This window comes from Amblyraja radiata, chromosome 10 (genome assembly GCF_010909765.2).
Source record: "Amblyraja radiata isolate CabotCenter1 chromosome 10, sAmbRad1.1.pri, whole genome shotgun sequence".
Classification (NCBI taxonomy): domain Eukaryota; kingdom Metazoa; phylum Chordata; class Chondrichthyes; order Rajiformes; family Rajidae; genus Amblyraja; species Amblyraja radiata.
The window spans coordinates 741,614-767,608 of NC_045965.1; the positions used below are offsets into that span (position 1 = coordinate 741,614).

General features: G+C 46.8%; 1 protein-coding gene across 1 annotated transcript in view; it reads right to left on the reverse strand.

The window, feature by feature from the left end:
* The window catches only part of colgalt2 (collagen beta(1-O)galactosyltransferase 2), a gene marked incomplete at its 5' end in the record, with an annotated part of 78,161 nt that extends 64,920 nt beyond the window's left edge, over nucleotides 1–13,241 (reverse strand). Inside the window, one exon of the mRNA XM_033029119.1 lies at nucleotides 13,123–13,241. Within this exon, the coding sequence (XP_032885010.1) occupies nucleotides 13,123–13,241 (119 nt within the window). The remainder of the gene's footprint in view (nucleotides 1–13,122) is intronic.
* Nucleotides 13,242–25,995: the final 12,754 nt, after the last annotated feature.

Below are 25,995 nucleotides of genomic sequence, written 5' to 3' on the forward strand. Positions count from 1 at the left end.
ACATTGCTTCTAATAAAAAGATATATTTTTAAAATAGCCAATGATTTGGCCTCCATTGCAGTCTGCGTTTTGTGTTTTGTATTTTTTATTCTGAATGAAGTTTATTTTTGAATGCAAGAAATACTGATGCCGTCAGTCCCCTTGCACCTCCATTCACCACCACGAACGTCTCAACAACCCCTGGTTCTTCTCTGAATTGAGACCCAATTAGTTCCCCTCTAACTCCCCCTCCCATTCCCACACTGACCTTTCTGTCCTGGCCTCAGTTTTGGGTCACATATGGATGGAATCTCATCTACCGTATCCACAGTTCCAGGTGTGGACTGCTGTATATCAGCAAGACCAAGCGCAGGCTCGGCGATCGTTTCGCTGAACACCTCCGCTCAATCCGCCTAAACCGACCTGACCTTCCGGTTGCTAAACACTAACTCCCCCTCCCATTCCCACACGGATCTTTCTGTCCTGGGTCAGAGTGGGGCCCAGCGCAAACTGGAGGAACAGCACCTCGGATTTCACTTGGGCAGCTTACACCCCAGTGGTATGATAATTGATTTGTCAAACTTCAAGTAACCCTTGCATTCCCTCTCTCTCCGGCCCTCCTCCACCCTGGTCATCCTGCTAGTTTCACTGTTCGTATACCTTTGTTGTCACTTCCTCCACAGCCAACAATGGACCATTGTGGGCTCCTCCATTCCTTGGTCATCAGTGCCGGCTCTGATTGGTTCTGAACCTTTTCATACCTCTAGTTTCCCTCTCCCCTTCTCGACCCGAAACGTCACCGCTCCTTCTCTCCAGAGATGCTGCCTGTCCTGTTGAGTTACTCCAGCATTTCGTGTCTGCCTTCTCTACTAACACACTCCTCCGCCTGGTGGAACTTATCCTCGCCCTCAACAACTTCTCTTTAGATTCCTCTCACTTTCCTCAAGTTAAAGGTGTAGCCATGGCCACTCGCATGGGCCCCAACTATGCCAGCCTTTATGTCGGTTACGTCGAACATTCCCTGTTCCAGGCGTACACTGGCACCGTGCCCCAAGTCTATCTCTGCTACATTGACGACTGCAATGGGGCTATCTCCTACACACATGCAGAACTCATGGACTTTATCAACTCAACCAGTAACTTTGCCCTGTCCTTGAGTTCACTTGAACTATCTCTCTCCCCTTTCTTGATCACTCTGTCTCCATCACAGAATATCGACTGATGGAGTGATACAGTGTGGAAACAGGCCCTTCGGCCCAACTTGCCCATACCGGCCAACATGCCCCATCTACACTGGTCCCACCTGCCTGCACTTGACCCATATCCCTCCAAACCTGTCCTATCCATATACCTAAATGTTTCTTCAAAGAATGTCTACTATGAACCCACCAGTTTACAGTTATGTGGACGATACCTTGTCTCTTGCAAAGATGTCATCCCCTACTCACAATTTCTCCGTCTCCACCGCATCTGCTCCCCACGTTGAGGCTTTCCATTCTAGAACATCCGAGATGTCCGCTTTCTTTAGTAAACGCGAGTTCCCCATGATGTCACAGATGGGTCCCTCAAGATAGACACAGAAGGCTGGAGTAACTCAGCGGGACAGACAACATCTCTGAAGAGAAGGAATGTGTGACGGTTCAAGTGGAGATCCTTCTTCAGGCAGAGAGTCAGGGGAGAGGGAGATACAGAGATAAGGAAGGGTGAGGTGTGAAACCGAAACAAAGGGAATGGAGATCAAGGAAAATGTGGAATAGATCATTGTTAGCTGGGAGAAGGAAACAATAAAGCAAACAGAGATAAAATGTAGTTGGGGACAGCCAGACTGGTCGGAGAACGGGGAAGGGGAAGGGATGGAGAGAGAGGAAAAGCAAGGGCTACTTGAAGTTAGAGAAGTCAATGTTCATACCACTGGGGTAGAAGCTGCCCAAGTGAAATCTGAGATGCTGCTCCTCCAATCCCTCACCGTTTCTCCTCTGTCCCGTAGTTCTGTTCTCACTCCCCTTCCCCAGATGATACATGGACAGAGTTCTCCTGGACCGCATCCGGTAGGCGGCGCGACTCTCGTCTGCAGCGGCCTCTGCAGTCCGTCTGCGCTTTTATTATTTTATGTCTATGTTTTTATGTAGTTTTTGTTATTTTTGTTGGGGTATGTGTGTGGGGGGGTGGGGGTGGTGTGGGGGGGGGGGTGGGGGTAACTTTTAAATCTCTCCCTGCACGGGAGACCCGACCTTTTCTTTGTCGGGTCTCCGTTGTCGTTGGGGCTGCAACGAGGAGCGGCCTCCAACAGGAAGACCGGGGGCTGTGGTGCCGACTACTCACCTCACCGTCGCGGAGCTGGCCGAGTCCAGAGCGGGTGGAGCTGTGGTGGACGCTGCTGCGACCCGACCCCCGGAGATTCGGTGGCTGCAACTGCGGGTTTGGCGGACAGTGACACCGGGAGCCCGCGGGTCCCTGGAGGGAGACCGCTTTTCCGGGCTTCCGCAACGGCGACCTCTCCCGCCCGGGTTGCGGGGTTGAAGAGCTCCTGGAGCGGGGCCTTACAGCACCGCCCCGCGCGGCTTGGAATGGCCGCGGGGAGTTTGCGAGCGCGCGCCGGGGGCTCTAACACCAAGACCCGGTGTGCGGCCTTGCATCACCCGGCGTGGCTTTAATGGCCACGGGACAATTTGCCATCGCCCACCGGGGGCTTTGACTTTGACTCTGACATCGGGGGGGGAGAGTGCAGTGGAGAGAAAAGTTTTTTTGGCCTTCCATCACAGCAATGTGATGGATGTTTATGTAAATTATGTTGTGTCTTGGGTCTATTTGTTTGTAATGTATGGCTGCAGAAACGGCATTTCGTTTGGACCTCAAGGGGTCCAAATGACAATAAATTGAATTGTATTGTATTGTATTGTATTTCACCCCACTGCCTCCGTATCAAACGCATCATCCTTGTTGTTCAGTTTTAATTACCTCTGGTTTCACAGTTCCCGCCTCTTTAATCTTTATCTCCTTATTCCCACACTTTTTACCATTTAATCACTGGCCTTCATCCAACCATCTGCCAAACAGACTCCCCCCCCTCACCTGTAACCACCTATCACTCGCCAAGATTTGTCCCACCCTCCCCATCTCTATTCCAGCTTTCTACCCCGGACAAGCAGCAGTCTGAAGAAGGGTCCCGACCTGAAACATCACCTGTCCATTTCCTCCAGAGATGCTGCCTGACCCGCTTAGTTTAGTTTAGTTTAGTTTGGAGATACAGCACGGAATCAGGCCCTTCGGCCCACCGAGTCTGTGCCGACCAGTGATCCCTGTAAACTACCACTATCCTACACACACTGGGGACAATTTACAATTTTATCAAGCCAATTAATCTGCAAACCGTTGAAGTGTGGGAGGAAACGGAAGATGTGTGGAAAGTGCCCTTCAAGACTTGTATTCAATCTTGCCCCTTTCACATTAAACATAGAAACATAGAAAACAGGTGCAGGAGGAGGCCATATGACCCTTCGAGCCAGCACCGCCATTCTTTGTGATCATGGCTGATCGTCCCCAATCAATAACCCGTGCCTGCCTTCTCCCCATATCCCTTGACTCCACTAGCCCCTAGAGCTCTATCTAACTCTCTTTTAAATCCGTCCAGTGATTTGGCCTCCACTGCCCCCTGTGGCAGGGAATTCCACAAATTCGCAACTCTCTGGGTGAAAAGTTTTTTTTCTCATCTCAGTTTTAAATGGCCTCCCCTTTATTCTAAGACTGTGGCCCCTGGTTCTGGACTCGCCCAACATTGGGAACATGTTTCCTGCATCTAGCTTGCCCAGTCCTTTTATAATTTTATACGTTTCTATAAGATCGCCTCTCATCCTTCTAAATTCCAGTGAATACAAGCCCAGTCTTTCCAATCTTTCCTCAAATGACAGTCCCGCCATCCCAGGGATTACCCTCGTGAACCTACGCTGCACTCCCTCAATAGCAAGGATGTCCTTCCTCAAATTAGGAGACCAAAACTGTACACAATACTCCAGGTGTGGTCTCACCAGGACCCTGTACAACTGCAGAAGGACCTCTTTACTCTTTACATATGTTTCTTTAAAACACATGTGTGGACTCAAGATGTTTCATTAAGTTTAGTTTAGAGATACAGCGTGGAAACAGGCCCTTCAGCCCACCGTGTCCATGCCGACCAGCGATCACCCGCACACTAGTTCTGTCCTACACACTTTGGACAATTTACAGAAGCCAATTAACCTATAATCCTGCACGTCTTTGGAGTGTGGGAGGAAACCGGAGCACCTGGAGAAAACGCACGCAGTTCACGGGGAGAACGTACAAACTCCGTGCAGACAAGCGCCCATAGTCGGGATCGAACCTGGGTCTCTGGCGCTGTGAGGTCGTAACGATACCACTGCGCCACCGTGCCACCGTTTACTCCAGCACTAAGTGTCTTTTTTTGCAACCCAGCGCCTGCAGTTCCTTGTGTCCAGTGAAGCTCCTGTCGTTTTGGAGTTTGTCAGGTATCAAGTGCCTGTCATGACAATGTTATTAATGTGCTGCCTTTGTTTTGAAATCAATTATCTTCTGTATCTAAATGGAATAGAATTATTAGAGCAGACATTAACATACTGACACCCCTTTACGAATCACACAGAGAATCCACAGGAGCCTTTGAACATGCAAGAATAACTTTCCATTAGCTTTCTAAGTACTTCTACCACCTCTGGGTTACGCACTTGAACTTGTATCTCCCTTGGATAGAACCCATGGACTTGAAGTTTTATCTCCTTCATGAAGCATCGCTGATCACTTCCTGAGTCTATCTTTACAAAAGTTCATCTTTCATGCCAGGAATAATGTAACTCTTTCACTCCACAATGGTCAGCGCGGTGGCGCAGCGGTAGAGTTGCTGCCTCACAGCGCCAGAGACCCGGGTTCTATCCTGACCCACCTGGGTGCTGTCTGTATGGAGTTTGTACGTTCTCCCTGTGACCTTGTGGGGTTTTTCCGGGTGCTCTGATTCTGACCCACAAGACGTACATGTTTGCAGATTAATTGTCCTTAGCGTGCAGGATTGAACTTGTGTATGGGTGATCGATGGTCAGTACAGACATGTTAGGCTGAAGGGCCTGTGTCCGAGCTGTATGTCAAAACAAATCTAACTATCTCCATGTGTTATAGTGCACCTCATCCATACAATGCAATAGGTGATAATGGAGCAGACAAAATGTGGGAAGGTACTGAAGATGCTGGTTTATACTGAAGATAGCCCAGTCTGAAGAGAGGTCCCAACCCGAAACATCACCTATTGCATCCCTCCACAGATGCTGCCTGACCTGCAGAGTTACTCCGGCTTTATGTGGCGATCTTCAGATGATAATGGACATCTTCAACTAACTTCTCTGGCCAAAATGGAATTTTAATTGTCTGAAGAAGGGTCCAGACCCCAAATGTCACCTATTCCTTCTCTCCAGAGATGCTGCCTGTCCAGTTGAGTTACTCCAGCTTTTTGTGTCTATCTTTGGAGCCAAGTCAACTTTTGTTTGGTATTGTTAAGTTTGATCTGTGGCAATTCCTCTCGCTGCCTTACTAGCCCGTGGTATGTTGGAAGCTCATCTAACCTTGGGGTCTGCCACACCAAGGAAGACCGTGAAACCAGTGGTTGGTCTTCAATGTTTGACCTTCTCTCCCACCTTCCTTGCAGTGACGAGACTTACGTCCTCCATGGCACCTCCTCCTCAGCATGCCTGACTCACCGAGTGGAGAACTGTGGGCACCGTGCTGTGCTTATACCATGTCCAAACTCTAAGATGCATCCACTCCATGCTTATGCAATCAGCTAGGTTTGCAGAGTGTGAGCTAGGGGGAGCACATGGATGAGGAAGAAAGTGTAAGAAGCAGCATGAATGAATGGCATGCACAATATATCGGAGCTGGGGCCATCTTGACAATGCTTCCCCTGAGCCTTCTTCATTTCAAGCAGGAGTCTCCGTCCGAGGCATTGACTGCCGAGTGACGATGGCTTTGAGGTGGGTCAATGTTTGTAACCTCCCTTTCATTGACTCCGTCTGCACTTTATGCTGCCTCGGCAAGGCCAGCAGCATAACCAAGGACCAGTCTCACCCTGGTCTACTCTCCCATCAGGCAAGAGGAACAGGATATTGTAATCATGTATTGTCTTTCCACTGACTGGTTAGCACGCAACAAAAGCTTATCATTGTACCTCGGTACACGTGACAATAAACTAAACTGAACTAAAGAAGTGTGAAAACGCACACCTCCAGATTCAGGGACAGTTTCTTCCCAGCAGTTATCAGGCAACTGAACCATCCTATCACCAACTAGTAAGCGGTCCTGGGCTGCCATCGACCTCATCGGAGATCCTCTTTATTTGGACTTTTCTTGACTTAATCTTGCATTAAACGGTATATCCTTTATCCTGTATCTGTACACTGTGGCCAACATAGTCTTTTCACTTTGCATAGTGCTTTGTACACCTGACAATCATAAACTAAAGAAAAAATGTTCAGCTCTTGGGTAGGTTTGCCGTTCATTAAAACACCCCCCCACCCCCCGCGGCATTTTCTTGATGCTTGACAACTTTTACAACAGAACAAACAGGAAAGGGTGAAGCAGATTTAAACGTTTCAGGGCAACCAGACTTCCTGTGATAGTCCACTGCGAGGAACACGAAAAATATTTTTTATTTATAAAGAGAAATGATCTCTTTCCATTATTATAAAGAGAAGATTATTATTATGGAGAAGTTTAGAGTTCAAATATTAGATGGCCAATATTTTGAATCACATCACACCGAAAACATCGTGCAGCGGTAGAGTTGCTGCATTTCAGCGCTAGAGATCCCGGTTCGATCCTGACGACAGGTGCTGTCTGTGTGGAGTTGCCACGTTCACCCTGTGACCACGTGAGCGTTATCCGGGTGCTCCAGTTCCCACCCACATTCCAAAGGCGCGTAGGTTTGTAGGTTAATTGGCTTTGGAAAGATTGTAAATTGTCCCCAGTGTGTAAGATAGAACTAGTGTACATTGGGAACTAGGGACAATTTATAAAGAAAGATACATCTGAAAGATTTTCAGCTAGGGACAACTTACAATTTACAGAAGCTAATTAACCTGCAGACCTGTACATCTTTGGAGTGTGGGAGGAAACCGGAGCACCCAGAGAAAGCCCATGCAGGTCACGGGGAAAACCTGCAAACTCCGTACAGACAGCACCCGTAGTCGGGATCAAACCCGGGTCTCTGGCGCTGAGAGGCAGCAACTGTAACGCTGCGCCACCACATTATATGTGTATACATTTCCGAGTGTAGACCAGCTTGGTCGAATCAGGCATAACCATGTACATCACAACCCAGCTGTCACCATCTTATACTAGAACGAGTGGCCAACAACCATTTATTTTTCATGCACGTTTCGTAAGAGTGAATTTTTTTCCGTTTGACAAATTTCCTTCCAGGTGATTTGTGAATTCCGACAACACAGGGGTCACCTGCATTGGATGATTTGTTCTACTTTCCCCTCAGCGAGTGACCACAACATAGGAGCAGAATTAGGCCATTCAGCCCATTGTGTCTGCTCCACCATTCAATCTTTACTGATCTATCTTTCCCTCTCAACCCCATTCTACTGCCTTCTCCCCATAACCTTTGACACCCTTCCTAATCAAGAACTTGGGTGGCACGGTGGTGCAGCGGTAGAGTTGCTGCCTCACAGCGCCAAAGACCCGGGTTCCATCCTGACTACGAGTGTTGTCTGTACAGGCCCGTACGAAGCTTTTCAAAAAGGGGGGTGGCATGACAGGATTACAAAAAACTTAATGTGAAATAATGTGTACGCTGCACACATCACGAGCGTGAAGCCTGAAGTCCCTCGATGCCGGGGTCCAGGGACGGCTTAAGGGCCCTGGAAGCTCAGGGGTTTTAGATGCTCTCTGATCCATTCTGAGCCTTGTTTTGGAGCATTTTTGCACCAAATTTATGACCAATATTTCAGAAATTAACAGGAATCTGAGCTAGCTGTGGAGAACATGGATAGGTGACATGTCACAGAGTGCTGGAGTAACTCAGTGAGTTAGGCAGCATCTCTGGAGAAAAGGTATAGATTATATTTCAGGTCAAGACCGTTCTTCAGTAATATTCATGATGTGACAAGCATAGACATTCCTGAATGTTACCTAAACCATCGTGAGCTACTTTGTTACGGTGCTTGCCCTCTCCTATAACATCTCTGCTGCCTTGGGTGATGCAGGACAGGACACAAGCTTTGGGACACGGTGTGAAGCTGTTGCCATCTGTCCCAGCCTGGTAAAAACCTGGATGGAGTGGATGTGGAGAGGATGTTTCCACTAGTGGGAGAGTCTAGGACCAGTGGCCACAGCCTCAGAATTAAAAGACATTCCTTTAGGAAGGAGATGAGCAGGAATTTCTTAAGTCAGAGGGTGGTGAACTGTGGAATTCATTGCCACAGGCAGCTGTGGAGGTCAAGTCAATGGATATTTTTCAGGAGGAGATTGATAGATTCTTGATTGATACGGGTGTCAGAGGTAATGGGGAGAAGGCAGGAGAATGGGTTTGAGAGGGAAAGATAGAGTCATAGGGTGATACAGTGTGGAAACAGGCCCTTCAGCCCTGCATGTCCCATCTGCACTAGTCCCACCTGCCCACGTTTGATCCATATCCCTCCGAACCTGTCCTATCCATGTACCTGTCTAACTGTTTCTTAAATGTTGCGATAGTCCCTGCCACAACTACCTCCTCTGGCAGCTTGTTCCATACACCTACCACCCTTTGTGTGAAAAACATACCCCTCAGATTCCTATTAAATCTTTTGCCCTTCACCTTAAACTTATGTCCTCTGCTCCTCGATTCACTTACTCAACCATATCTATTCAAATCATGATTTTATACACCTCTATTAGATCATCCCTCAGCCTCCTGTGCTCCATGAAATAGAGTCCCAGCCTACTCAACCTCTCCCTATAGCTCTGGCCCTCTTGTCCTGGCAACATCCTCATAAATCTTCAGTGTACCCTTTCCAGTTTGATGACATCTTCCCTATAACATGGTGCCCAGAACTGGACACGATACTCTGAATGCAGCCTCACCAACTTCTTATGCAACTGCAACATGACCTCCCAACTTCTATACTCAGCCTGACCCGCTGAGTTACTCCAGCACTCTGTGAAACGTCACAGAACAGGGCAAGATTAGCAAGTTTGCTGATGATACAGAAGTGAGTGGTTTTGCAGATAGTGAAGATGGTTGTGAAAGATTGCAGCAGGATCTGGATCAATTAGCCAGGTGGGCAGAGGAATGGTTGATGGTTGCATGGTTCCTTGAAGGTCGTGTCGCAGGTATATCAGGAGGTCAAAAAGCATTTTGGCACTTTGGCCTTCATCAGTCAGAGTATTGAGTATAGAAGTTGTGAGGTCATGTAGCAGTTGTATAAGACGTTGGTGAGACCGCATTTAGAATATTGTGTTCAGTTCTGGGCACCATGTTATAGGAAAGATGTCAAACTGAAAAGAGTACAGAGATCCCCATCCTGGATCAGTCCAAACAGGGTTGTGTCATCCGCAAACTTGAGAAGCTTGACAGAGGTGACTGTGGAGGTGCAGTCATTGGGTGTGAAGTGGTGATTGTAGTGGGGTGGTGATTGGAGTAAGGTGGGTGTAGAAGGGCCCAGTCTTTGCAGACTGAGGTCAGGCTGTGAGTGGGTGTGAAGTGTTGGTTGGGGTGGGAAAGGTTCCACTCTTTTCATACTGGAGTCTTGCCTTAAGTAGGTGTGAAGTGGTGAATGGGAAAGAGAGGGTGCAGGGTCCATTCTTTGCAGACTGGGGTCTGGCTGTGTTTGTTGGGGAAGGGGTACCAGGGTTACGTTTCTGATTTTCAAGCCTGCAGTAAAACTCATTCAGGTTTGGGCGGCGCGACTCACCCGTTGCAGCGGCCCCTACAGCCTGTCTGTCTTTTTTTTATTTTTTGTCTAGTTAAATGTAGTGTTTGGTGTTTTTTAATACTAGTTTTAAATGTGTATATGTGGGGGGCAGGGGGAAAGTGATTAAAATCTCTTCCCTGTCTGGGAGACCCGACCATTTCCCTGTCGGGTCTCCGCTGTCGTTGGGGCCTAGCACCGTGGAGCGGCCTCCAGCCTGAACGACCCGGGGGCTCGGGAGACTGCGGAGCTGCGGACTACTCACCATCGTGGGGCTGGCCGGCCTCGGAGCGTGGGGAGCGGTGGTGACTCGCTGCTGCGACTCGACTCCTGGGGCTCGGAGGCTCCAGCAACGCAGCCGCAGGTCCGGTGGACTGGGACATCGGGAGCTCACGGGTCCGGGGGGAGAGAGAGCCCGCTTCCCGGAGCTCCCGCAACGCGACCTCACCAGCCCGTGTTGCGGGGTTGGAACGACCCGGACCGGGACCGTACATCACCTGGCGCGGCTTCATGGCCGTGGGACTCACCATCGCCCGCCGGGGGCTCCAACCTTGTACTTTCAGACCGGGAGCGTGGCCTAAAATGGCCGTGGGACTTATCATCACCTGCCTGAGGCTTGGACATCGGGAGAGAAATTGAGAGCAGGGGAGAGAAAAGACTTTGCCTTCCACCACAGTGGGTTCACTGTGTTGGATGTTTGTGTGAATTTAATTGTGTGTATGTCTGTAGGACATTGTCTTTGTTTGTATGGCTGTGTAAACGAAATTTAGTTTGAGTCTCACTGAGGCTCAAATGACAATAAATTTGTATTGTATTGTATTGTATTGTAGGTTGTTCGTCAGCTGATGATTGTCCAAAGAGCGGGGGGCTTTCCTCTTATAGCTGGTGATTTCTTGCATGCCCTTCCAAACTGAAGAAGTCATTAGCTGAGAACTTGCTCCTCAACTTCTCAGAGTACCTTTCCTTGGCAGCTCTGATTCCTCTTATCAGCTCTTTATAGATTAGGCTATCTTTTAACTCTTTAACGATTAGGCTATCAGCTTGACGCATATTTGCCCCCAGCCCCCCCCCCCCGATCTCAAAATGGAAATGTTACATCTGTATATAATGATTCCATTAAAATGTGTATTTATGTCACAAACCACGGAATTCATATTTTTCAGTATTGTTATCAAGGAAAAGAAAGCAGTTCCAATTGTTTGATATTATTTGATATTGTTTAATATTATTCATATGGAGGAGAAAATATAATAGCTCTAAAACCTACCTTAATTTTGCAATCTCACAAGATAATCCCCCTTTCCCTCTCCCCTCCACATCTCTCCCTCCTCTCCCTTCCCCTCTCTCTCTCCCCCTCCCCCCTCCCACATCCCCCCTCTTTCTTGCGGGGGGGGCGAAGATGAAGGTGGCGCGGGCCCAGCGGGCGGAGGGGTTGAAGGTGGCGTGGGCCCAGCGGGGGTGGTGTGGGGGGAAGATGGCTTGGGCCCCGGCGGCGGGGGGAGGCGAGGGGAGCGTGTTCCGCCGCAGCGGCGACTGGTGTTGGGGTTACAGCCGTTGGGTTCAGATTCAGCCACTCTTGCCCGGGGACGAGAGAACAGAGAACTGGACGTTGCCAAGGTGATTTTTTTTTTTTTTTGTGATTTTTTTCTTAAGGGAAAAAAAGAGGGTTGCGGTCGCACCCAACGCACCCCCCCTTCGGACGGCCATGTCTGTACGGAGTTTGTAGGTTTGCCCTGTGTCCACGTGGGTTTTCTCCAGGTGCTCCAGTTTCCTCCCACATTCCGAAGTCGTACAGGTTTGTAGGGTAATTAGTTTGTAGGTTAAAATTGTAAATGGTCCCTAGTGTGTGTAGGATAGTGGTCGTGTATGGGATGATGGTGGTTGGCGCAGACCCGATGGGCCGAAGGGCCTGTTTTGGCATTGTATCTGTAAACTAAACTAAACCTGTCAATTGACACTTTAAAAATACCCAATGACCTGATCTCCACAGCCATCCATGGCAATGAGTTGAGCAGGACATTACATCCAAACTTTGCAGATTCTCTCCAACGTATCCAACTTAGAAATGCTGAAATTGTCCACTGTGCTATGATTAGCAAGAGAGAATGCTCAACTTATTAACAACTTGAAGTGAAAAAACAGCATACAAAATACGCCTCTCATCTCACCACCCATTCCTTCTCTCCAGAGATGCTGCCTGTCCCGCTGAGTTACTCCAGCGTTTTGTCTCTCAATTTAAACCAGCATCTGCAGTTCTTTCCTACACATCTCACCTTGTGTTGCCTTTGCATGCCCGTGACAGAGGGCAGAATGCAATTCTCTCAGAAACAGCTTCTCTTTGGAGCAGCCCCAGTCTCTCACCTTTTTTTAGTTAAATATAACCAAGGAATGTTTTCTTAAGTTGAAAGAAATCTCCATATCGACATTTGGAAATAGACTAAATGCTGTCTTTAAATGAGGGTGTGTGTGTGAGGGTGTGTGTGTGTGTGTGTGTGTGTGTGTGTGTGTGGGTGTGGGTGTGGGTGTGTGTGTGTGTGTGTGTGTGTGTGTGTGTGTGTGTGTGTGTGTGTGTGTGTGTGTGTGTGTGTGTGTGTGTGTGTGTGTGTGTGTGTGTGTGTGTGTGTGTGTGTGTGTGTGTGTGTCATAGAGTCATTCAGCATGCAAACCAACCCATCGGCCCAACTTGCCCACACCGGCCAACATGTCCCAGTTACACTAGTCCCACCTGTCTGTGTTTGGTCCATATCCCACAAAACCTGTACTATTCATGTACCTGCCTAACTGTTTCTTAAACGTTGAGATAGTACCTAACTCAACAACCTCCTCTGGCAGCTAGTTCCATACACCCACCACTCTTTGTGTAAATAGGTACCTCTCAGATTTCTATTAAATCTTTCACCCCTCACCATAAACCTATATCCTCTGGTCCTCAATTCCCCTACTCTGGGCAAGAGACTCTGTGCATCTACCCGATGTATTGCTCTCATGATTTTGTACACCTCTATAAGATCATCCCTCACCCTCCTGCGCTCCAAGGAATAGAGTCCTAGGCTGCCCTAGCCTCTCTCTGTAGCTCAGGGCCCTCGAGTCCTGGCAACATCCTTGTAAATCTTCTCTGCACCCTTCACCTGATCAGTTCCTCTCATGATTTTGTACACTTCTATACGATCGTTTTCCAGGGTGTGTGTTTCCAGGAATCAGGAATACTCACTTGGGATGATCCAGAGGCCTCCACTCCACGTAATGGTAAGCTTGCTGGACATTTTTTAACCATTCCCGCAGCACTTCAGTTGTGTTGTCGATGTTGTGGTCCGTAGCGGCCCTTAAGGGAAGGAAAAATCATCGCAGGTTACTAAAGTCAAACGTGGGCTATAACTTAGTAGTCTAGTTTAGAGATACAGTGCAGAAACACCAGTGATCTCCGCACGCTGACACTACCCTACACACACTGGGGACAATTTTATTACAAACCTGTGCGTCTTTGGTGTGTGCGAGAAAACCGAATATCTCGGAGAAAACCACGTAAGTCACGGGGACAACGTACAAACTCCGTACAGACAGCACCCGTAGTCAGGATCGAACCCAGGTCTCTGGCGCTGTGAGGCAGCAACTCTACCGCTCATCACCGCAAGCACAAAGATTTGAATTTGAATGATTAAAGAATGTTGCTTTTCTGTTACGGCTAAACACATTTATTTTTAATTGAGTTTGATAGTATTCAGAAAATAGAAACATTATGAAGTATCACCTCAGATTGGAGTTTATTATTGTCACTTGTATCGAGGTTCAGTGAGAAGCTTTGTTTGCATGTTATCCAAGCAGATCATAAATACCAGGCACAGTGGTGCAGCGGTAGAGTTGCTGCCCCACAGCGCCAGGGACCCAGGCTCGATCCTGACTACGTGTGCTGTCTGTACGGAGTTTGTACGTTCTGCCTGCGTGGGTTTTCTCCGGGTGCTCCGGTTTCCTCCCACATCCCAAAGACGTGCGGGTTTGTAGGTTAATTGGCTTCTGTGAATTGTCGTAGGATAAAATGAGTGTATGGGTGATCGCTGGTCGACTCGGTGGACAGGCAGGCTTGGTTCCATGCTTTATCTCTAAACTAAACTACAGAATCAGATCTGATAATACCACATAAATACAATCAGCTCAAAGTCAAGTACAATAGATAGAAAAATGGAAAGATACAGTGCATTCAGAAAGTATTCAGACCCCTTCACTGTTTCCACATTTTGTTACGTTATAGCCTTATTCTAAAATAGATTACATTATTTTTTTTGTCATCAATCTACACGCAATACCCCATAATAAAAAAGCACAAACAGGTGTTTAGACATTTTTCTAAAGGAGTTATAAAGAAATAACTGAAATATCACATTTACATAAGTATTCAGACCCTTTACTCAGTACTTTGTTGAGGCACCTTTGGCAGCAATTACAGCCTAAAGCCTTCTTGGGTATGATGCTACAAGCTTGGCACATCTGTATTTGGGTAATTTCTCCCATTCTTCTCCGCAGATCCACTCAAGCTCTGTCAGGTTGGATGGGGAGCGTTGATGCACAGCTATTTTCAGGTCCCTCAAGAGATGTTCGGTAGGGTTCGTGTCCGGGCTCTTGCTGGGCCACTCAAGGACATTCACAGACTTGTCACAAAGCCACTCCTGTGTTATCTTGGATGTGTACTTAGGGTCATTGTCCTGTTGGAAGGTGAACCTCCGCCCCAGTCTGAGGTCCAGGACACTCTGGAGCAGGTTTTCATCAAGGACCTCTCTGTACTTTGCTCCGTTCATCTTTCCCTCGATCCTGACTAGTCTCCCTGTTCCTGCCGCTGAAAAACATCCCCACAGCATGATGCTGCCACCACCATGCTTCACCGTAGGTATGGTATTGGCCAGGTGATGAGCGGTGCCTGGTTTCCTCCAGACGTGGCACTTGGCATTCAGGCCAAAGAGTTCAATCTTGGTTTCATCAGACCAGAGAATCTTGTTTAGGTGCCTTTTGGCAAACTCCAAGCGGGCTGTCATGTGCCTTTTACTGAGGAGTGGCTTCCGTCTGGCCACTCTACCATAAAGTCCTGATTGGTGGGGTGCTGCAGATATAGTTGTCCTTCTGGAAGGTTCTCCCATCTCCACAGAGGAACTCTGTCAGAGTGACCATCGTGTTCTTGGTCACCTCCCTGTCCAATGCCCTTCTCCCCCGATTGCTAAGTTTGGCCGGGCGGCCAGCTCCATGAAGAGTCCTGGTGGTTCCAAAGTTCTTCCATTTAAGAATGACGGAGGGCATTGTGCTCTTCGGGACCTGCAATGCTGCAGAAATTTGTTTATACCCTTCCCCAGATATGTGTCTCGACACAATCCAGTCTCGGAGGCCTACGGACAATTCATAGAAACATAGAAAATACGTGCAGGAGTAGGCCATTCGGCCCTTCGAGCCTGCACCGCCATTCAATATGATCATCCAACTCAGTATCCTGTACCTGCCTTCTCTCCATAGACACAAGGGCCACATCTAACTCCCTCTTAAATATAGCCAATGAACTGGCCTCAACTACATCCTTCGACTTCATGCTTGGTTTTTGCTCTGACATGCACTGTCAACTGTGGGACCTTATATAGACAGGTGCGTGTCTTTCCAATTCATGTCCAATCCATTTAATTTACCACTGGTGGACTCCAATCAAGTTGTAGAAACATCTCAAGGATAATCAATGGAAACAGGATGAACCGAAGCTCAATTTTGAGTGTCATAGCAAAGGGTCTGAATACTTAAGTAAATGTGATATTTCAGTTATTTATTTTTAATTACTTTGCAAATATTTCTAAACACCTGTTTTCACTTTTATATTATGAGGTATTTTGTGTAGATTGATGATAAAAAAAATGAATTTAATCCATTTTAGAATAAGGCTGTAAGGTAACAAAATGTGGAAGAAGTGAATGGGGTGTGAATACTTTCTGAATGCACTGTACAGAGTGCAGAATATAGTCCTCACTATTTTAGCACATCAAATTATTTTTAACCTTCTTCAAATTATTTTCAAATCTCTCGTTTTACATCTGCCCCTTGAGGAATGTTTTGCTTTGGCTTTGGGTGCCAGAGTAAATCCATGGAAGATCAGCATTGTTCGTCATAGAGTCGTGAAGCTTTTCACTGTACCTTTTCACTTTTCACATGACAATTAACTAAACTGGAATACATATGGTGTGCTTTGTAGGTTGGTTGGCTGCTGTAAATTGCCCCTAGTGTGTAGGATGAGAAAGTGGAATGACATAGAACTGGTGTACAGGTGATGGGTGGTCTGGGTGGGCTCCGTGGAGCGAAGGGCCTGTTTCGACGCTGTCAAAACTAAAATAAATAATCTCTTCTGCTGCATTCTCCCTGGCCAGAATAGACTGTACAGCATAAAGCCCTGTGGAAATGGGCCCTGAACAAAGTTCATGATTAATGAAGATGAACACACAATGCTGGAGTAACTCAGCGGGGCAGGCGCTGGTCAGGCAGGAGAGAAGCAATGGGTGATGTTTCGGGTCGAGACCCATCTTCAGACTGAAGAATGAAGCTTTAGTCCCTTTGATGTCCAGCAGAGCAGTGATAGGCCCCAAAATTGCCAAAGGCATGTACTGTAAGTGGTGCTTAATCAATACGTTGGCATCAGATAAGGTGACGAGAACATGAAGAAGGGTCTCGACCCAAAACATTATCTATTCCTTTTTTGCAGAGATGTTGCCTGACCCGCTGAGTTACTCCACCACTTTGTGTCTTTCAGGTGATGAGACTGGCTCGACCCTGTGATGAAGCTAATTGCAGAGCAACTCTCGGGGCCTGCACTTAGTGCAATTAATAGAAACATAGACATAGAAAATAGGTGCAGGAGGAGGCCATTCGGCCCTTCGAGCCAGCACCGCTATTCATTGTGATCATGGCTGATCGTCCCCAATCAATAACCCGTGCCTGCCTTCTCCCCATATCCCTTGATTCCACTAGCCCCTAGAGCTCTATCTAACTCTCTCTTAAATCCATCCAGTGATTTGGCCTCCACTGCCCTCTGTGGCTGGGAATTCCACAAATTCACAACTCTCTGGGTGAAAACTTTTTTTCTCACCTCAGTCTTAAATGGCTTCCCCTTTATTCTAAGACTGTGGCCCCTGGTTCTGGACTTGCCCAACATTGGGAACATTTTTCCTACATCTAGCCTGTCCAGTCACACGTTAGCGGCTGGTGACACAGGGTAACATTCAAACACACAACACACAAGGGTAGCACGGTGGCGCAGGAGTAGGCCATTCGGCCCTTCGAGCCAGCACCGATATTCATTGTGATCATGGTTGATCATCCACAATCAGTACCCCGTTCCTGCCTTCTCCCCATATCCCCTGACTCCGCTACCTTTAAGAGCTCTATCTAACTCTCTCTTGAAAGCATCCACCGCCTTCTGTGGTAAATGTGCATAAATGCGAGCTAGATTAGATGGAGCATCTTGCCCGGGTTGGACAAGTTGGGCCGAAGGGCCTGATTCCATGCTGTATGACTGGGATTCTCAGCATATCCGCAGTCTGTGCTTGCACAGTCAAACAAACACACTTAGAGTCTGCAAGTGCGCTATCAGAGATGTAAGTTCATAAGTGATAGGAGAAGAATTAGGCCATTCGGCCCATCAAGTCCGCTTCACCATTCAATCATGGCTGGTCTATCTCTCCCTCCTAACCCCATTCTCCTGCCTTCTCCCCATAACCCCTGACACCCGTACTAATCAAAACATTGTCAATCACTGCCTTAAAAACATCTGTGGCAAAGAATTCCTTCCTCATAGTACATCCTTTTATTCTGTGGCAGAAATAGGCCATTAAGTTAAACTTAATCTCCTCTGCCTGTATGTGATCCACATCCCTCCATCCCCTACGTATCATAAATTCATAAGGTCATAAGTGATAGGAGCGGAATTAGGCCATTCGACCCATCAAGTCATCTATCTCTATCCCTATCTCTCCTAACTATTCTCCTGCCTTCTCTCCATAACCCCTGACACCTGTAATAATCAAGAATCTATTTATCTATCTCTGCCTTAAAAATATCCACTAACTTGGCCTCCACAGCCTTCTGTGGCAATGAATTCCACAGATTCACCACCCTCTGACTAAAGAAATTCCTCCTCATCTCCTTCCTAAAGGTACCTCTTTTAATTCTAAGGCTATGACCTCTGGTCCTAGACTCTCCCACTAGTGGAAACATCCTCTCCACGTCCACTCTATCCAAGTATTTCACTATTCGGTACATTTTAATGAGGTGTCCCCTCATTCTTCTAAACTCCAGCGAGTACAGGCCCAGTGCCGTCAAACGCTCATCATAGGTTAACCCACTCAGTCCTGGGATCATTCTTGTAAACCTCCTCTGGACCCTCTCCAGTGACGTTACTTTGATGGGATTGGTGGGGTCAGTATAATCCTATCCCCTCTCCCTTGCGAACAAATATCCCCCCCACCCCACCAAAAAAACCCCACTGGATTACATTGCCACACAGGGCTGTGGAGGCCAAGTCAATGGATATTATTTATGTTGCAGGAAGGAACTGAGGATGCTGCTTTACACCGAAGATGGACGCAAAAAGCTGCAATCATTCAGTAGGTCAGGCAGCACCTCTGGAGAACATGGATAGGTGACGTTTCGGGTTGGTAGATGTTTCAATCTGAAGAAGGGTTCCGACCCGAAACGTCACTTATCCATGTTCTCCACAGATGCTGCCTGACCCGCTGAGTTACTCCAGCACTCTGTGAAACGTCACCTATCCATGTTCTCCACAGATGCTGCCTGACCCGCTGAGTTACTCCAGCACTCTGTGAAACGTCACCTATCCATGTTCTCCACAGATGCTGCCTGACCCGCTGAGTTACTCCAGCAATTTTGTGTACCTTTGAGTTACTCCAGCACTTTGTCTCACAAGTTCAGTATGTCAAAAGCAAAATTCCATGAGAAACATTGTCACGATCATGAGAAACATTGTCATGATCTAGTGAGATGCTCGTAACTTGTGCACTAAGACTTTGGACTCTATTTTCTATTTAAGATCAGCCAATTATTTGATTCCAAACGAGTATTAATTCACTACATAGGAAACCTTGGCATTACGCTATATGCTAGCATGGTTATATTGAAGGGCGGCACGGAGGTGCAGCGGTAGAGTTGCTGCCTTACAGCACCAGAGACCCGGGTTCGATCCCGACTACGGGTGCTGTCTGTACGGAGTTTGTACCTTCTCCCCGTGACCTGCGTGGGTTTTCTCTGAGATCTTCAGTTTACCCCCACACTCGGCTTGGTGTAAATGTGAAATTGTCCCAAGAGTGTGTAGGGTAGTGTTAATGTGCGGGGATCGCTGGTCGGTGCGGACTCGGTGGGCCGAAGGGCCTGTTGCTATGCTGTATCTCTAAACTAAAATAAACTAAATAGAGCTTGTATTTCCATCCAAAGAGAGGACACAAAAAGCTGGAGTAACTCAGCGGGCCAGGCAGCATCTCCAGATAGAGGAATGGGTGACGTTTTGAGTTGAGACCCTTTTTCAGACTGAGAGTCAGGGAAGAGGGAGTCTAGAGATATGGACGGGCAACGTGTGAAAATGACTGATCAAAGCAGATGATGATAAGGAAATGTAGAAAGGTTCATTGTTAGCTGAGGGGAAGGTGACAACGAGGCATACAATCAGTAATATTTAATCAGGAGGATAGTGAAACTAGTCAGAGAACTAGGGTGGGGTAGGGTCGGAGAGAGAGGGAAAGCAAGGGTTACTTGAAGTTAGAGAAGTCAATGTTCGTACCGCTGGGATCTAAGCTGCCCTAGCAAAATATGAGTTGCTGTTCCTCCAATTTGCGCTGGGCCTCACCCTGACAATGGAGGGAGGCCCAGGACAGAAAGGTCAGTGTGGGAATGGGAGGGGGAGTTAAAGCGTTTAGCAACCGGGAGATCAGGTAGGTTTAGACGGACTCAGCGGTGGTGTTCATCGAAACGATCGCCGAGCCTGCGCTTGGTCTCGCCGATATACAGGAGCCCACACCTGGAACAGATACAGTAGATACACTCTCCCCTGACTCTCAGTCTGAAGAAGGGTCTCAATCCGAAACGTCACCCATTCCTCTATCCGGAGATGCTGCCATCCATGATGTGACCCAAAACTGATTTGTAACGGCCCAGTTAGCTCATCTCTTCACACTCCCCTGACAAAGAGAAGGTGGAATCCTTTTGAGGAAAGCTTAGAATTTTGCGAATGTGTTTTTCGCTCAGTCTCAAATAATAGTGGAGAATTTCTCCCTTACAGACATGAAATATTTGACATTCATCAAAAGTGGCCACTTAGTACTACCATGTGAATCCACACCAAACACTGAGGTCAACAAGATAGAGGCCTCAGTGCAGAGAAAGAATATTTCCCATCTATCGCACTGGCTCCAAAAAACACACTGAGACCGTTAGAAATAATGGCAAGGTAGGTCACCAGAGCTGAAGTTGTCTGGATTTCTCACTAGGAAATGTTGTTTCAAGGCAGCACTTAAATGAATCAAAGTTGAAGACTGCAGGAGACCACTGCAATCATAGAAACATAGAAACATAGAAAATAGGTGCAGGAGTAGGCCATTCGGCCCTTTGAGCCTGCACCGCCATTCAATATGATCATGGCTGATCATCCAACTCAGTATCCCATCCCTGCCTTCTCTCCATACCCCCTGATCCCTTTAGCCACAAGGGCCACATCTAACTCCCTCTTAAATATAGCCAATAAACTAGCCTCAACTACCTTCTATGGCAGAGAATTCCACAGATTCACCACTCTCTGTGTAAAAAATGATTTTCTCATCTCGGTCCTAAAAGACTTCCCTCTTATCCTTAAACTGTGTGACCCCTTGTTCTGGACTTCCCCAACATCGGGAATATTCTTCCTGCATCTAGCCTGTCCAACCCCTTAAGAATTTTGTATGTTTCTATAAGATCCCCCCTCAATCTTCTGAATTCTAGCGTGTACAAGCCGAGTCTATCCAGTCTTTCTTCATATGGAAGTCCTGCCATCCCAGGAATCAGTCTGGTGAACCTTCTCTGTACTCCCTCTATGGCAAGAATGTCTTTCCTCAGATTTGGGGATCAAAACTGTACGCAATACTCCAGGTGTGGTCTCACCAAGACCCTGTACAACTGCAGTAGAATCTCCCTGCTCCTATACTCAAATCCTTTTGCTATGAATGCTAACATACCATTCGCTTTCTTCACCTGCTGCACCTGCATGCCTACTTTCAATGACTGGTGTACCATGACACCCAGGTCTCGTTGCATCTCCCCTTTTCCTAATCGGCCACCATTCAGATAATAGTCTACTTTCCTGTTTTTGCCACCAAAGTGGATAACTTCTCATTATCCACATTATACTGCATCTGCCATGCATTTGCCCACTCACCCAGCCTATCCAAGTCACCTTGCAGCCTCCTAGCATCCTCCTCACAGCTAACACTGCCCCCCAGCTTCGTGTCATCCGCAAACTTGGGGATGTTGCATTCAATTCCCTCATCCAGATCATTAATAATCATGTTATACACATCCTTATATTCAAATCCTTCTTCAGACTTTGCTGGCTTTACTTAGCACTAAACTGTATTCCCTTATCATGTAAGTAAGTTTATTGGCCAAGTATTCACATACAAGGAATTTGCCTTGGTGCTCCGCCCACAAGTAACAACATGACATACAGTGACAGTTACGAATGACTCAGAAAACACTAAACATTAATAATAATAAAACATTAATGATAAAACACCATTGATCAAGCATGTGAACCAACAAAATACCAGATCAAAGGGAGGCTACAGATTTTTGGCTGTTGAGTAGAGCAACTACTCGTGGATAAAAACTGTTTTTATGTCTGGCTGTGGCAGCTTTGACAGTCCGGAGTCGCCTTCCAGAGGGAAGTGATTCAAAGAGTTTGTGGCCAGGGTGAGAGGGGTCAGAGATGATCTTGCCCGCTCGCTTCCTGGCCCTTGCAGTGTACAGTTCATCAATGGAGGGAAGGTTGCAGCCAATAATCTTCTCAGCTGATTGGACGATGTATCTATCTATACATTGTAAATTACTTCATTGTAATTATGTGTTGTCTTTCCGCTGACTGGTTAGCATGCAACAATAGCTTTTCACTGTACCTTGGTACACGTGACAATAAACTGAACAAAATAACAAAACTATAGTAGCTAAACTGCTGGAGTAACTCATTGGGTCAGGCAGCATCTGTGGAAAGAATAGATAGGCGAAGTTTCGGGTTGGGATCATGCTTCAAAGAAAATCTGTGAGCATAGTTGTTCATCAGAGAAGTCACTGAGAATAAGGGTCCCAACCCAAAACGTAACCTATCCATTTCTTCCACAGATACAGAAATGACGAACTGCAGATGCGGATTTACAAATGAAGAAACTAAGTGCTGGAGTAACTCAGCAGGTCAGGCAGCATCTGTGGAGAACATGGATAGGTGACGTTTCACAGAGTGCTGGAGTAAATCAGCGGGTCAAGCAGCATCTGTGGAGAACATGGATAGGTGACGTTTCACAGAGTGCTGGAGTAACTCAGCGGGTCAGGCAGCATCTGTGGAGAACATGGATAGGTGACATTTCACAGAGTGCTGGAGTAAATCAGTGGGTCAGGCAGCATCTGTGGAGAACATGGATAGGTGACATTTCACAGAGTGCTGGAGTAACTCAGCGAGTCAGGCAGCATCTGTGGAGAACATGGATAGGTGACATTTCACAGAGTGCTGGAGTAACTCAGCGGGTCAGGCAGCATCTGTGGAGAACATGGATAGGTGACATTTCACAGAGTGCTGGAGTAAATCAGCGGGTCAGGCAGCATCTCACTATGGAATTTTACCACCCCTCATATTGAACCTATGTCCACTGGTTCTCGATTCCCCTACTCCGGGCAAGAGATTCCGTGTCTTCACCCCCTCTCTTCAGATTATAATAATAATAATAATAATAATAATGCATTTTATTTATGGGCACCTTTCACAACACTCAAGGACACCTTACAGTTAAAACAAGCAAATGACAAATATATAAATAAAATGAAACAAAAACAACATCCATGAATTTGATAGAATCTGGAGTTACGTGGGATAGGCCAGTGTGAATAGGTGAGTTTTGCGGGAGGATTTAAAGGTGGGGACAGACTCTATGGTACGGATGGTTAGTGGGAGAGTTCCAGAGGTGAGGAGCAGAACGGCTGAAGGCGCTGAACCCCATCGTGGACAGGTGGACAGATGGAGTGGAGAGCAGGGAGGAAGAAGTGGATCGGAGAGTTCGGGATGGAGTGTAAGGCTGGAGGAGTTCAGTGTGGTATGGAGGAGCGAGATTGTGGAGAGCTTTGAAAGTGAGGTGGAGAATCTTAAAATCAGTGCGGTATTGGACAGGAGCCAGTGCAGTTGTTTGAGGATGGGAGTGATGTGTTCAGTGGATGGGGTTCTGGTGATAATGCGGGCAGCTGAGTTCTGGACCAATTGGAGTTTATGGATGGACTTGTGGGGTAAACCAGAGGGGAGAGACTTACAATAATCAATACGGGAGGTGACGAGGGCGTGGATGAGAGTAGCAGTGCTGTTAGGTGTGAATGATGGATGAAGATGGTGGATAGTGCGTAGGTGGAAGTAAGCAGACCCAGTGAGATTATTGATGTGTTTTTCAAAAGAACGTGTGCTATCAAGGATGATACCCAGACTCTTGACCTGAGGGGGAGGAGCGACTATGGAATTGTCAATGGTGAGTGAGAAATGTCATATAAATGTATAAAAGGACTGGACAAGCTAGATGCAGGAAACATGTTCCCAATGTTGGATGAGTCCAGAACCAGGGGTCACAGTCTTAGATTAAAGGGGAGGCCATTTAAAACTTTTTCACCCAGAGAGTTGTGAATTTGTGGAATTCCCTGCCACAGAGGGCAGTGGAGGCCAAATCACTGGATGGATTTAAGAGAGAGTTAGATAGAGCTCTAGGGGCTAGTGGAATCAAGGGATATGGGGAGAAGGCAGGCACGGGTTATTGATAGGGGACGATCAGCCATGATCATAATGAATGGCGGTGCTGGCTCGAAGGGCCGAATGGCCTCCTCCTGCACCTATTTTTTATGCTTGCTATGTTTCTATGTTTCTAAATTGGGACATTTAGATAGGGTGGGTTTGGAGCCAACAAGGAGAATTTCAGTTTTGTCTCAGTTGAGTTTGGGGAAGTTGTAAGCAAACCAGGTTTTAATTTCCACTAAGCAGTCAGACAGGGAAGAGGGAGGAAGCATGGAAGTGGGTTTGGTGGACAGCTAGAGCTGGATGTCACTGTAGCAGTGAAATCGAATGTTGTATTTCCTGAACAATTATCAGTGTAGAAAGGTGTACAAAAGCACAAACTTGGATAGTAACACCAGTTTTTACTGTGGCGAAATTGTTGCCATGAACAACTAATAGTAAGTAGGATTCGGATGTCCTTAAAATGTTTCACCAGCTCACCTTGTTTGACTCAAATTTCTTGACTCAAGATTGGCTTTTGAGCAACGAACAAATCTTTCACAACATTCACACCTCAACGTGGAAAGTGAATTCACTGCCTGCTCAACATCACCCATTTTATTAAAAGCAGAGAAATTAAAATCTTAATTGACCAGCCCAGATAATGAGAGGCAAATTCTTGTGCCTGTGAGTCATTACCATTTTTTCACAGTGTAATTATATAACAATAGATTATTTTGCCTTTTAATCCCTGGTTTCAATGTTGTTTGTTGAGAATATTATGTGGCATGTGATTTCAATTAGCTGAATGGTTCCTGGGGGTTATAACATTATTTGGACAAGGCACTCCAATCTGGCAGCACCCTGACTGACGTTCTTTGATGTTTGTGGAATTTTCCTTAATTGATTCTTTTTTTGCCTGAAACACCGCTGAGCTTTATAATGAAAGTATTAATCCATATAACCATATAACAATTACAGCACGGAAACAGGCCATCTCGGCCCTACAAGTCCGTGCCGAACAATTATTTTCCCTTAGTCCCACCTGCCTGCACTCATACCATAACCCTCCATTCCCTTCTCATCCATATGCCTATCCAATTTATTTTTAAATGATACCAACGAACCTGCCTCCACCACTTCCACTGGAAGCTCATTCCACACCGCTACCACTCTCTGAGTAAAGAAGTTTCCCCTCATGTTACCCCTAAACTTCTGTCCCTTAATTCTGAAGTCATGTCCTCTTGTTTGAATCTTCCCTATTCTCAAAGGGAAAATCTGATCCACATCAACTCTGTCTATCCCTCTCATCATTTTAAAGACCTCTATCAAGTCCCCCCTTAACCTTCTGCGCTCCAGAGAATAAAGACCTAACTTATTCAACCTTTCTCTGTAACTTAGTTGTTGAAACCCAGGCAACATTCTAGTAAATCTCCTCTGTACTCTCTCTATTTTGTTGACATCCTTCCTATAATTGGGCGACCAAAATTGTACACCATACTCCAGATTTGGTTTCACCAATGCCTTGTACAATTTTAACATTACATCCCAGCTTCTATAGAAACATAGAAACATAGAAAGTAGGTGCGAGAGTAGACCACCAGGTCCGTCGAGCCCGCACCGCCATTCGCTCATGGCTGAACACTAAACAGACACACTTACCCACAAACAGTAGACACAAGACACAGAACACAAGACACTACCCTCCCCTTTATACCGCTATCACCCCTCTCCACCCCAAGAACCTCGTGATCTCCTGGGGGAGGCAAAAAAACCGGATAAAAACCCAGGTCCAATTCGGGAAAAAAATCCGGGAAATTCCTCTCCGACCCCAATCCAGGCGATCGACACTTGTCCAGGAGATCACTCAGGTCTTACTATACTAACCATACCTAGGTCCATATCCCTGCCCTCTCCCCGTAGCCCCTTATCCCCTTGGCAGCTAAAAAACCATCTATTTTAGTCTTAAATATATTTAATGTTTCTGCTTCCACTGCTCCCTGGGGCAGTGAATTCCATAAATTAACCACCCTCTGGGTGAAGAAGTCTTCCTCATCTCAGTTTTAAAAGAGCCCC